We start from the raw sequence: 13,467 nt of genomic DNA on the forward strand, positions 1-13,467 counted from the left end.
AAAGGTCATCTTGAGGTCATATTTCTAAAATCGTCATTTTGCATTTGATTGACTTTAAAGTTTAAGAGCATTTGCACATTGAGTCATTGAATTGGGAAACCAACTATTTTTGAGTGCAAAAGGTCAAAGGTTAACTCAAGGTCAAACTTCTAAAATCATCAATTTTCATCTGAAAAATCATCAATTTTCATCCGATTCACTTGGGGATTAAAGAGCAATTGCTCTTTTGTTCAGGTCAATTCAGGTTCAGGTTCAGGCAAACCAACTATTGGTTCATCAAACCAACTATTGTTCAGGTCAAAAGGTCAACTCAAGGTCAAACTTCTATAATAATCAATTTCATCTGAACAAAAATCAATTTTCATTTAATTGATCCGAGCTATGATGAAGATCGTCAATTTAGTTCTTAATGAAATGGACAATTTGATGTCTCCATGGCAGCTTTTTGGGGGGATGGTGGGGGAGGGAGGGGGAGGGGTGGAGGTATTTTGCAAGTATCTTTCTTGTTATATATTTAGTGCGGCTCCTTTTCGGTGCTGGGTTGTGAAGACGAGGGTGATTTTGTTTTCTGAGCTGATTGGGGGTACCCGGTACACTCAAGTATGGAACCTGAGGCTTCAGCCTCAATTGCCTCGATGATATAATCCGCCATTGGACTATAATCTATAGACTTGACTCAGTGACGTAATAGTTACAGGGCGTCTGCCCTGAGGGCGGAAGGACGTTGGTTCGAACCCCGGTCTCAGTCACATCAAGGGTCTTTAAAATGGCGCGCGCTGCTCACATTTAGAAAGGAAAGAGCACGAACAGACAAGCAGGTGGTGGCCATGGTACAGGCGTGGTGGCCATGGTACAGGCGTGGTGGCCATGGTACAGGCGTGGTGACCATGGTACAGGCGTGGTGGCCATGGTACAGGCGTGGTGGCCATGGTACAGGCGTGGTGGCCATGGTACAGGCGTGGTGACCATGGTACAGGCGTGGTGGCCATGGTACAGGCGTGGTGACCATGGTACAGGCGTGGTGGCCATGGTACAGGCGTGGTGGCCATGGTACAGGCGTGGTGACCATGGTACAGGCGTGGTGGCCATGGTACAGGCGTGGTGGCCATGGTACAGGCGTGGTGACCATGGTACAGGCGTGGTGGCCATGGTACAGGCGTGGTGGCCATGGTACAGGCGTGGTGACCATGGTACAGGCGTGGTGGCCATGGTACAGGCGTGGTGGCCATGGTACAGGCGTGGTGGCCATGGTACAGGCGTGGTGACCATGGTACAGGCGTGGTGGCCATGGTACAGGCGTGGTGACCATGGTACAGGCGTGGTGGCCATGGTACAGGCGTGGTGGCCATGGTACAGGCGTGGTGACCATGGTACAGGCGTGGTGGCCATGGTACAGGCGTGGTGGCCATGGTACAGGCGTGGTGACCATGGTACAGGCGTGGTGAACATGGTACAGGCGTGGTGAACATGGTACAGGCGTGGTGACCATGGTACAGGCGTGGTGAACATGGTACAGGCATGGTGAACATGGTACAGGCGTGATGAACATGGTACAGGCGTTGTGACCATGGTACAGGCGTGGTGACCATGGTACAGGCGTGGTGAACATGGTACAGGCGTGGTGAACATGGTACAGGCGTGGTGAACATGGTACAGGCGTGGTGAACATGGTACAGGCGTGGTGACCATGGTACAGGCGTGGTGAACATGGTACAGGCGTGGTGAACATGGTACAGGCGTGGTGAACATGGTACAGGCGTGGTGAACATGGTACAGGCGTGGTGACCATGGTACAGGCGTGGTGAACATGGTACAGGCGTGGTGACCATGGTACAGGCGTGGTGAACATGGTACAGGCGTGGTGAACATGGTACAGGCGTGATGAACATGGTACAGGCGTTGTGACCATGGTACAGGCGTGGTGACCATGGTACAGGCGTGGTGACCATGGTACAGGCGTGGTTGAACATGGTACAGGCGTTGTGACCATGGTACAGGCGTGGTGACCATGGTACAGGCGTGGTTGACCATGGTACAGGCGTGGTGACCATGGTACAGGCGTGGTTGAACATGGTACAGGCGTTGTGACCATGGTACAGGCGTGGTGACCATGGTACAGGCGTGGTGACCATGGTACAGGCGTGGTGACCATGGTACAGGCGTGGTGACCATGGTACAGGCGTGGTTGAACATGGTACAGGCGTTGTGACCATGGTACAGGCGTGGTGGGCGGAATGGCGTCGTCCTCCTGCTGAGATATTCCTTTCAAGAGAACTCTGTATATATTATGTTATCGACATTTATATACGAAGCTCTGAGACGCTGCAGGAAATACTATGACGTCATGACCAATGAATGTGGAGCATTAATAAAAACAGGTGTTAAAATAAATAAATAAATGCATTTCCGGGTAAATCGCCGAGACCGTTAGTTCGGATTGTCTCGCGGGGGAATTCCCGACGATGCAGGTCCGGCCGGACGAACAGGCCGCGTTTCGCCCGGACTCTCGGCGTCCCTGTGACGATCACAGCACGCCATGACGAGTGAGTGAACCTGTGACGATCACACCACGCCATGACGAGTGAGTGAACCTGTGACGATCACAGCACGCCATGACGAGTGAGTGAACCTGTGACGATCACAGCACGCCATGACGAGTGAGTGAACCTGTGACGATCACAGCACGCCATGACGAGTGAGTGAACCTGTGACGATCACAGCACGCCATGACGAGTGAGTGAACCTGTGACGATCACAGCACGCCATGACGAGTGAGTGAACCTGTGACGATCACAGCACGCCATGACGAGTGAGTGAACCTGTGACGATCACAGCACGCCATGACGAGTGAGTGAACCTGTGACGATTACAGCATTCCATGACGAGTGAGTGAACCTGTGACGATCACAGCACGCCATGACGAGTGAGTGAACATGTGACGATTACAGCATTCCATGACGGGTGAGTGAACATGTGACGATCACAGCATTCCATGACGAGTGAGTGAACCTGTGACGATTACAGCATTCCATGACGAGTGATTGAACCTGTGACGATAACAGCATTCCATGACGGGTGAGTGAACATGTGACGATCACAGCATTCCATGACGAGTGAGTGAACCTGTGACGATTACAGCATTCCATGACGAGTGAGTGAACATGTGACGATCACAGCATTCCATGACGAGTGAGTGAACCTGTGACAATTACAGCATTCCATGACGAGTGAGTGAACCTGTGACGATTACAGCATTCCATGACGAGTGAGTGAACCTGTGACGATCACAGCATTCCATGACGAGTGAGTGAACCTGTGACGATTACAGCATTCCATGACGAGGGAGTGAACGTGTGACGATTACAGCACGCCATGACGAGTTAGTGAACCTGTGACGATTACAGCACGCCATGACGAGTGAGTGAACCTGTGACGATCACAGCACGCCATGACGAGTGAGTGAACCTGTGACAATTACAGCATTCCATGACGAGTGAGTGAACCTGTGACGATTACAGCATTCCATGACGAGTGAGTGAACCTGTGACGATTACAGCATTCCATGACGAGTGAGTGAACCTGTGACGATTACAGCATCCCATGACGAGTGAGTGAACCTGTGACGATCACAGCACGCAATGACGAGTGAGTGAACCTGTGACGATCACAGCACGCCATGAGGAGTGAGTGAACCTGTGACGATCACAGCACGCCATGACGAGTGAGTGAACATGTGACGATTACAGCACGCAATGACCGGTGAGTGAACCTGTGACGATCACAGCACGCCATGATGAGTGAGTGAACCTGTGACTATCACAGCACGCCATGACGAGTGAGTGAACCTGTGACGATCACAGCATGCCATGACGAGTGAGTGAACATGTGACGATCACAGCACGCCATTACGAGTGAGTGAACCTGTGACAATTACAGTATTTCATGACGAGTGAGTGAACCTGTGACGATCACAGCACGCAATGACGAGTGAGTGAACCTGTGAGTGTGACGATTACAGCATTCCATGACGGGTGAGTGAACATGTGACGATTACAGCATTCCATGACGAGTGAGTGAACCTGTGACGATCACAGCACGCAATGACGAGTGAGTGAACCTGTGAGTGTGACGATTACAGCATTCCATGACGAGTGAGTGAACCTGTGACGATCACAGCACGCCATGATGAGTGAGTGAACCTGTGACTATCACAGCACGCCATGACGAGTGAGTGAACCTGTGACGATCACAGCATGCCATGACGAGTGAGTGAACATGTGACGATCACAGCACGCCATTACGAGTGAGTGAACCTGTGACAATTACAGCATTTCATGACGAGTGAGTGAACCTGTGACGATCACAGCACACCATGACGAGTGAGTGAACCTGTGAGTGTGACGATTACAGCATTCCATGACGAGTGAGTGAACATGTGACGATCACAGCACGCCATTACGAGTGAGTGAACCTGTGACAATTACAGCATTTCATGACGAGTGAGTGAACCTGTGACGATCACAGCACGCCATGACGAGTGAGTGAACCTGTGAGTGTGACGATTACAGCATTCCATGACGAGTGAGTGAACATGTGACGATTACAGCATTCCATGACGGGTGAGTGAACGTGTGACGATCACAGCATTCCATGATGAGTGAGTGACCTGTGACGATTACAGCACGCCATGACGAGTGAGTGAACCTGTGACGATCACAGCACGCCATGACGAGTGAGTGAACATGTGACGATCACAGCACGCCATGACGAGTGAGTGAACATGTGACGATTACAGCACGCAATGACCGGTGAGTGAACCTGTGACGATCACAGCACGCCATGATGAGTGAGTGAACCTGTGACGATCACAGCACGCCATGACGAGTGAGTGAACCTGTGACGATCACAGCATGCCATGACGAGTGAGTGAACATGTGACGATCACAGCACGCCATTACGAGTGAGTGAACCTGTGACAATTACAGAAATCCATGACGAGTGAGTGAACCTGTGACGATCACAGCACGCCATGACGAGTGAGTGAACCTGTGACGATCACAGCACGCAATGACAAGTTTTTTTTTTTGTTTTTTTTTTGTATACTGAATCGAGGCTCGTGAAAGAGCTAACATTTACTTCACAAACAAATCAACCAGACAAACAAAATATATAAAAAGAGGGAGCGGAAGACAAGATGGGGAGAGAAGGAGAAGCATACAAACACAACATTTGAGAGCAGGGAGAAGTGTGGGAGGGAGAGGGCTTGGGGGGAGGAGGCGTGGGAAGGGGGGGGGGGGGGGGAGAGGTATAAAACACAAGGGGACCAAGGACTTCCAGGACAGAAGTTGGTATTTCAAAAAAAAAAAAAAAGTGTAGGATTTTGGGTGAAATTAGCGGGGGTAGAAAAGATCAAGGTTTTGGATGGGGGAAGATAAGAGATGGTGGTGAACAACTGTTTTAAAGACCTGGAGGGTGGAGTGGGATTGAAGAGAGTGAGGGAGTTTGTTCCAGAGGCGGGAGAAAAGAGGAATGAAGGAGTGAAGGTGAGCAGAATGTCTTGATTTTGGCAGTTTAACCATAAGAGGGTTGCAGGCAGATCTTGTGCGACCTGTAGGAATATTTGGGGGACAGAGCCCAGAGAGAGCTGGGGGGGCAAGGCCAGAGAGGAGTCGATAGAAGATGGAAAGACCACCAACCTCCCTGCGGTGAGTGAGTGAAAGGCCCTTGGAGTTAGCTTCATCGCGGGAGATTCCAATGATTCTGAACGCTTTGGTTTCAACAGCGTGAAGACGAGCTAGGTGTGAGGCAGGAGCACCAGACCAGAGGGGAGAGCAGTATTCCATAGAGCTGCGGATGAAAGCCTTGTAATTGGTGAGGAGCTCAGGTGCACCAAGGAAGGAACTTCGCACGACGGAGGATGCCCAGTAGGCGACTGGCTTTGGAGGCCAGATTTGAAATGTGGTTTTCCCAGGAAAGATCATGGCAGATAGTGAGACCCAAAAGCTTGAGTGACAGAACTTCTTGGAGAGGATTATTCAGAAAGTGGATGGGAGGGTTGTCCAGTCAGTCTTTTCGGAGAGACATCGTAAGAGTGTGAGATTTGTCAGGATTGAAAGACATGTTCTACTTGTTTGCCCAGTCTGTGATTTTGTCCAGGTCTGCAGAGAGTGAGGAGGCTGCAGACTGCCGATCTGAGGGATGAGGAATGGAGCGGCAGAGAGTGGAGTCATCAGCAAAGAGATAGAGAGGATTATCAAGAGAGTCAGAGAGATCATTGATGAAGACCAGAAAAAGCACGGGGCCCAGAACACTGCCTTGGGGAACTCCAGCCTGAACAGGAAGAGGAGATGAGAGAAACCCATTCAGGGCCACACGTTGACTACGACTAGAGAGGAAGTCCGCCAGCCATGCGTGGAGATTTCCATGGATACCAAAGGAGGAGAGTTTGGTGAGCAGAGCGGGGTGCCAGACCGTATCGAAGGCACGTGAAATGTCAAGGGAGACAGCTCTAATTTCCTGTTTGGCGTTGAGGACCTCCATCCATTGTTGAGAAAGAATGGTGAATGAGTGAGTGAACCTGTGACGATTAGAGCACGCCATGATGAGTGAGTGAACCTGTGACGAAAACAGCCATTCCATGACGAGTGAGTGAACCTGTGACGATTACAGCACGCCATGATGAGTGAGTGAACATGTGACGATCACAGCACGCCATGACGAGTGAGTGAACGTGTGACGATCACTGCACGACATGACAAGTGAGTGAACCTGTGACGATCACAGCATTCCATGACGAGTGAGTGAACATGTGACGATCACAGCACGCCATGACGAGTGAGTGAACCTGTGATGATCACAGCATGCCATGACGAGTGAGTGAACATGTGACGATCACAGCACGCCATGACGAGTGAGTGAACCTGTGACGATCACAGCACGCCATGACGAGTGAGTGAACCTGTGACGATCACAGCACGCCATGACGAGTGAGTGAACCTGTGACGATCACAGCACGCCATGACGAGTGAGTGAACCTGTGACGATCACAGCACGCCATGACGAGTGAGTGAACCTGTGACGATCACAGCACGCCATGACGAGTGAGTGAACCTGTGACGATTACAGCATTCCATGATGAGTGAGTGAACGTGTGACGATCACAGCACGCCATGACGAGTGAGTGAACATGTGACGATTACAGCATTCCATGACGGGTGAGTGAACATGTGACGATCATAGCATTCCATGACGAGTGAGTGAACCTGTGACGATTACAGCATTCCATGACGAGTGAGTGAACCTGTGACGATAACAGCATTCCATGACGGGTGAGTGAACATGTGACGATCACAGCATTCCATGACGAGTGAGTGAACCTGTGACGATTACAGCATTCCATGACGAGTGAGTGAACCTGTGACGATTACAGCATTCCATGACGAGTGAGTGAACCTGTGACGATTACAGCATTCCATGACGAGTGAGTGAACCTGTGACGATAACAGCATTCCATGACGGGTGAGTGAACATGTGACGATCACAGCATTCCATGACGAGTGAGTGAACCTGTGACGATCACAGCATTCCATGACGAGTGAGTGAACCTGTGACGATAACAGCATTCCATGACGAGTGAGTGAACCTGTGACGATTACAGCATTCCATGACGAGTGAGTGAACCTGTGACGATTACAGCATTCCATGACGAGTGAGTGAACATGTGACGATCACAGCATTCCATGACGAGTGAGTGAACCTGCGACGATTACAGCATTCCATGACGAGTGAGTGAACCTGTGACAATTACAGCATTCCATGACGAGTGAGTGAACCTGTGACGATTACAGCATTCCATGACGAGTGAGTGAACCTGTGACGATCACAGCACGCAATGACGAGTGAGTGAACCTGTGACGATCACAGCACGCAATGACGAGTGAGTGAACCTGTGACGATCACAGCACGCCATGACGAGTGAGTGAACCTGTGACGATCACAGCATTCCATGACGAGTGAGTGAACCTGTGACGATTACAGCATTCCATGACGAGGGAGTGAACGTGTGACGATCACAGCATTCCATGACGAGTGAGTGAACATGTGACGATTACAGCACGCCATGACGAGTTAGTGAACCTGTGACGATTACAGCACGCCATGACGAGTGAGTGAACCTGTGACGATCACAGCACGCCATGACGAGTGAGTGAACCTGTGACAATTACAGCATTCCATGATGAGTGAGTGAACCTGTGACGATTACAGCATTCCATGACGAGTGAGTGAACCTGTGACGATTACAGCATTCCATGACGAGTGAGTGAACCTGTGACGATTACAGCATCCCATGACGAGTGAGTGAACCTGTGACGATCACAGCACGCCATGACGAGTGAGTGAACCTGTGACGATTACAGCATCCCATGACGAGTGAGTGAACCTGTGACGATCACAGCACGCCATGACGAGTGAGTGAACCTGTGAGTGTGACGATTACAGCATTCCATGACGAGTGAGTGAACATGTGACGATTACAGCATTCCATGACGAGTGAGTGAACCTGTGAGTGTGACGATTACAGCATTCCATGACGAGTGAGTGAACCTGTGACGATCACAGCACGCCATGACGAGTGAGTGAACCTGTGAGTGTGACGATTACAGCATTCCATGACGAGTGAGTGAACCTGTGACGATCACAGCACGCCATGACGAGTGAGTGAACCTGTGACGATCACAGCACGCCATGACGAGTGAGTGAACCTGTGACGATCACAGCACGACATGACAAGTGAGTGAACCTGTGACGATCACAGCATTCCATGACGAGTGAGTGAACATGTGACGATCACAGCATTCCATGACAAGTGAGTGAACCTGTGATGATCACAGCATTCCATGACGAGTGAGTGAACCTGTGACGATCACAGCATTCCATGACGAGTGAGTGAACCTGTGATGATCACAGCATGCCATGACGAGTGAGTGAACATGTGACGATCACAGCACGCCATGACGAGTGAGTGAACATGTGACGATCATAGCACACCATGACGAGTGAGTGAACGTGTTTGTGAATCCTTTCCTCGGAGCACGATGACCTCATCTGGAGGTATCGGTATTAACATTCGGATCATCTTCCAAGTGTTTTTTTTTTCGTTCCGTTACGATCGTTCACCTCATGTCGGGCAAAACGATGATGTTTTTTTTTTTTTTTTTACTCGATGGGAAGATGAGCATTTCGGGGAGAATCAACCCGTCCTGGAGCAATGAAGGATCACCAACAGGTTTATGGTGAAACTCTCCAATTGCTGAAGGGATTAATTAAATAATCCAGATGGGATACAACCTGCTGCGAGCAGGTAAGATGATCGCCATGTTGACCATTTTGAAGGTTATCAAACGTGATTGGTGCAATCTCTTTGAGGTATCGAGCACCAGGCACCCAGACTGTCCGGTTATCATTTTGCACTATTAAACCCTTTTGTCTATCTCCTGTTTAAAATCCAATTGTGGTTTTTATCAGAGCTTTTGTATACAAAGTCGAGGTTGATGGAGGATCTCGAAAACGGAATGGCTTAGGAGTTCACTGAATAAATGGAACATTACAAAGAGAGGAGGAAGCACACCAACTGCAGCGTTTAGGGACAAAATAGATTGGGACTTCGACCACTTACTGGACCACTTAACTGGATAGGAAGGGAAGCTCATTTTTTGAAGCCATTTGTCCGCCATCTTTGTTCCCCCACGATTTCCCAAAACGAATGTCATTTACAGATGTAATGTGATTCCTCTTCTTCATTCAAATCGACCGCTACGGTTTTTATAACCGTAAGCAGCGCACGATGGCATTTCATCAATCCTGTGATAATGCTTTTTCAACCCTGGAACGGATTAAAATCAATTCGGAATGGAATAAAATAAAGTGAGAAGGTGGAATTTTCGTAGGAAATATGCTGATAATTAAATATTAAATTCTTTAAATTCCCTCTAATTAAATATTAAATAAATTAAATATTCTAATAATAATATTAAATAATTAAATATAATTAAATAAATAAAATTAAATATTAAATAATATTAATATTAAATATTAATAGTCATTAAATATTCTTTAAAAATTTAAAGATCAGGAAATAGGACTGCGTTTACTTTTTCATGGCTGATAATATAACATGGATCTGCCAAATAAATTGGTATGCGAATACTTGTATACCATATTTGTGGTCAAGTGTTGGTTTTGTTTTGTTTTGTTTTTCGTTCCACATGGCACAATATTCTTACTGAAGTGTGCCATTGAAAATAAATTGCTCCCATTTATCAAAGAATCAGAATCAGAAGAGAAGAGTGAAAACAAACTTCTGAGTTATACTTCTGGGCAGAGAAACATGATGGTCATCGTAAATATTTTTGTTATTCTCCTCCAAGACATGTCAGGATATTGCCAAATTATGATAAATTATAATTACAGAATATAAAATAGCAACATGTGTGCACTGTATCATGTGTGTTCTATAATCTCACTGGTGCTTGAACAAAATCAGTTTGCACATCTGCTTCCTGACTTTCTCCCCGGTGATGGCTTCCGTCTCCTTTTTCCCAGGATGAAAGAGTTTGATTCGACAATAACAAGAAGCTGCTATCTTCACGAGGTTGTGAATATGATTATCTTCCACTGCAGTTTCAAACTGGTGTGAGTGCAGTTCAGGAAACAAGTCCATATGAACAGTATTGCTCATAACAGCCATGGACACTGCAGCTGAAATTCCGGATCCTCGAGGAAGATTCCCATTTGTCGTCTTCAGTCGTCGTTGAAAACATTTCTCTGTTTCCAAGCATGTGGCAATGGCGCTTGATGATGCTTTCTGGAGGCCCCCGTGGTCTTTCATCCTCAAGAAATTATGGCAACTACCATCTGAAGTAGTAAGTCCTGTCGCACAAGACACGCAGTCGATTCTCTTCTTCATCATGCGAACTACCTAGCCAGCGATGTAGCCAAGAGCCGCCTCTTTGTATTGTGAAACTGTTTCGAAGTTTGGCGTGTCAGCCTAGTCATGGTCATCTTGTGATGGTTGTCTGTCGATGATGTCATATTTGCGTGCAATGTTGATTGTCGATTGTGGAATGTTCTGAACTGGAAGAATGTCAGTGTGATGATCTCAGAGGGAACAGTTTCCAGTACCATTTTTTACATGATGTCGCATTAGGAGGCGCTTGCAGGTCGACTGAAATTGACGAGCCGTAGGATTGTTGTTCAATCCTCCACATGAACGTACCGCTGCGGAGAAAAGTTCCAGATGGTCTTGACTGAATTTGTAGCTACGTCGTACATCCATACGCTGTACAGGACGGCATCTTTCCTCACAGCAACTTGCTGTCTAAAGTCGATTTGAATCGAATGTTTTGTTGAAATTTCGATGAAATTATTTTATAAAATATAGCAGGCATTGTCTTTTGATAAAGACGATGAACGGACGCAGATTTTCTGGGGGAACCAATATGGCGACGAATCTACTTCCGGTGACTTCACAGCGAATGGACCGATTAGCGTTGATTTGGTGTCGAGCCTCCAATCCCGTTAGTATAGAGATCAGTGACTTCGACAGATGAGGGGTATGGGAGGCCGCACAAGGTGGACAAGATGGATGGTCTAGTTGTTTTTTTAATAAAATATAGCAGGCATTGTCTTTTGATAAAGACAATGAACGGACGCAGATTTTCTGGGGGAACCAATATGGTGACGAATCTACTTCCAGTGACTTCACAGCGAATGGACCGATTAGCATTGATTTGGCGTCGACCCTCCAATCCCGTTAGTATAGAGATCAGTGACGTTGACAGATGAGGGGTATGGGAGGCCGCACAAGGTGGACAAGATGGATGGTCTAGTTGTTTTTTACTGTCGCTGGCATGTATACGTGGATGCTTCATATAATGTAAAATGTGACTTCAAGTCTTCCCCCCCCCCCGCCCCCTCGCCCCCTCGCCCCCTCCCCTTCATAAACTCCAAGTCCTCAACCTCCCCCTCCCAATCTGAAGGTTTCAATCCCCACTCTCCTCACCCACACCCCCTACCTCCTCCCCTCTCCCTCCCATAACAATTTCTTACCCTCCCTCCCCCCCCACGTCAACTCCAAAACCTCCCTCCCCCACCGGAAGGCATTAACTCCTGCCTCCTTCCAAAGGCTCAACCTCCTCCTCCCAACTCTGCCCCGTTCTCTTCCTCCTCCTCCCCTTTCTCTCCCTCCCTATAAAAGTTTTCTTTGGGCGGTGTATAGTAGACCGCTCCCTCGATTGCTCTCAAACAAAATACGCATTACCTCATTTACCCTGCATTGGTTGACTTGTAATCAAAACGTATCCTCAAAACGTACTGTATTTCACGGTATAAGACGCACTGTTCAATCTTCAAATATGCACGAGTGACCAAAGTGGTTAAAGTGTGGGTGGAGTCAGGCCACCTGTACAACCAATGGGTGGAAAGAGAAACAGTTGGTGAAATCTGGCTGCTTTAATATGCTGATTATTACTAGCAGCGGAACCTGGCATTGTCCTTTGCTATTCTAATCCTGTTGGCATTTTGAAGAAATCCCCCCAAAAAAAGTTCTCTTTTTTTTTGTGTGTGTGCCAAAAACACCCACCTGCACACACTGAGGAAAGGAGTTGGGGATCATTTTCATATTACCTTTGAAATAGCTACAGAGGTTTAGGCACTATTAACTATCGAGCCATTTAAAAAAAAGATACTCTTTTTAACCTCCAACACTCCCAAGCACTCGCTCATGGATCTCTGAAAGTTTGACAAAGATCCGTTCGGCCATTTCTGAGACAAATGGTGACAGACAGACAAATACAGACAAACATCTGTATTATAGTATAGATTACAACAATTGTACACTCTCGGTCTCGGACCTCCAACATTGACCATGACTGGTCAACGTGCTTGTGTATCACAGCCAATCGTGGAGCATGGAAGACATGGCTAAGGATGAAGACCTTGTTGGTGGATAGGAATTCAGGTGTGCCAAGGAAGGTCTTTGTACGACAGAGGATGCCCAGTCGGTGCCTGACTTTGGAGGCTCACAACTGACGCAAATGTGGTTTGCCCAAGAAAGATCATGGCTGATAGTGAGACCCAGCAGTTTGACTAAACTTCCTCAAGAGGATTGTTAAGAAAGTAGATGAGGTGGAGGAGGATGTTGTGGAGGTGGGGGGGTAAGAGGGTTGTTAAGAAAGTAGATGAGGTGGAGGGGGATGTTGTGGAGGTGGGGGGTAAGAGGATTGTTAAGAAAGTAGATGAGGTGGAGGAGGATGTTGTGGAGGTGGGGGGTAAGAGGGTTGTTAAGAAAGTAGATGAGGTGGAGGGGTATGTTGTGGAGGTGGGGGGTAAGAGGATTGTTAAGAAAGTAGATGAGGTGGAGGAGGATGTTGTGGAGGTGGGGGATAAGAGGGTTGCCAGACGGTCCTT

At 48.0% G+C, this 13,467-nt stretch overlaps 1 protein-coding gene and 1 long non-coding RNA gene across 4 annotated transcripts in view; one reads left to right on the top strand and one right to left on the bottom strand.

Moving 5' to 3' along the window:
- The first annotated feature begins 2,416 nt into the window (after positions 1-2,416).
- The window catches only part of EFR3B (EFR3 homolog B), a 45,879-nt gene continuing 34,828 nt past the window's right edge, over positions 2,417-13,467 (top strand). For all 3 annotated transcript variants that reach the window (XM_078773067.1, XM_078773068.1, XM_078773066.1), the window contains exon 1: positions 2,417-2,543. In XM_078773067.1, the coding sequence (XP_078629193.1) occupies positions 2,537-2,543 (7 nt within the window). In that variant the 5' untranslated portion in view covers positions 2,417-2,536. The remainder of the gene's footprint in view (positions 2,544-13,467) is intronic.
- On the bottom strand, positions 2,447-5,200 carry LOC144891012 (uncharacterized). The gene is made up of 3 exons (XR_013622639.1): positions 4,933-5,200; positions 2,630-4,894; positions 2,447-2,515 (listed from the first exon to the last, which is right to left on the bottom strand). It is a non-coding gene; the product is annotated as an uncharacterized LOC144891012 (long non-coding RNA).

This window comes from Myxine glutinosa, chromosome 2 (assembly GCF_964187855.1).
Source record: "Myxine glutinosa chromosome 2, kmMyxGlut1.1, whole genome shotgun sequence".
NCBI lineage: Eukaryota > Metazoa > Chordata > Myxini > Myxiniformes > Myxinidae > Myxine > Myxine glutinosa.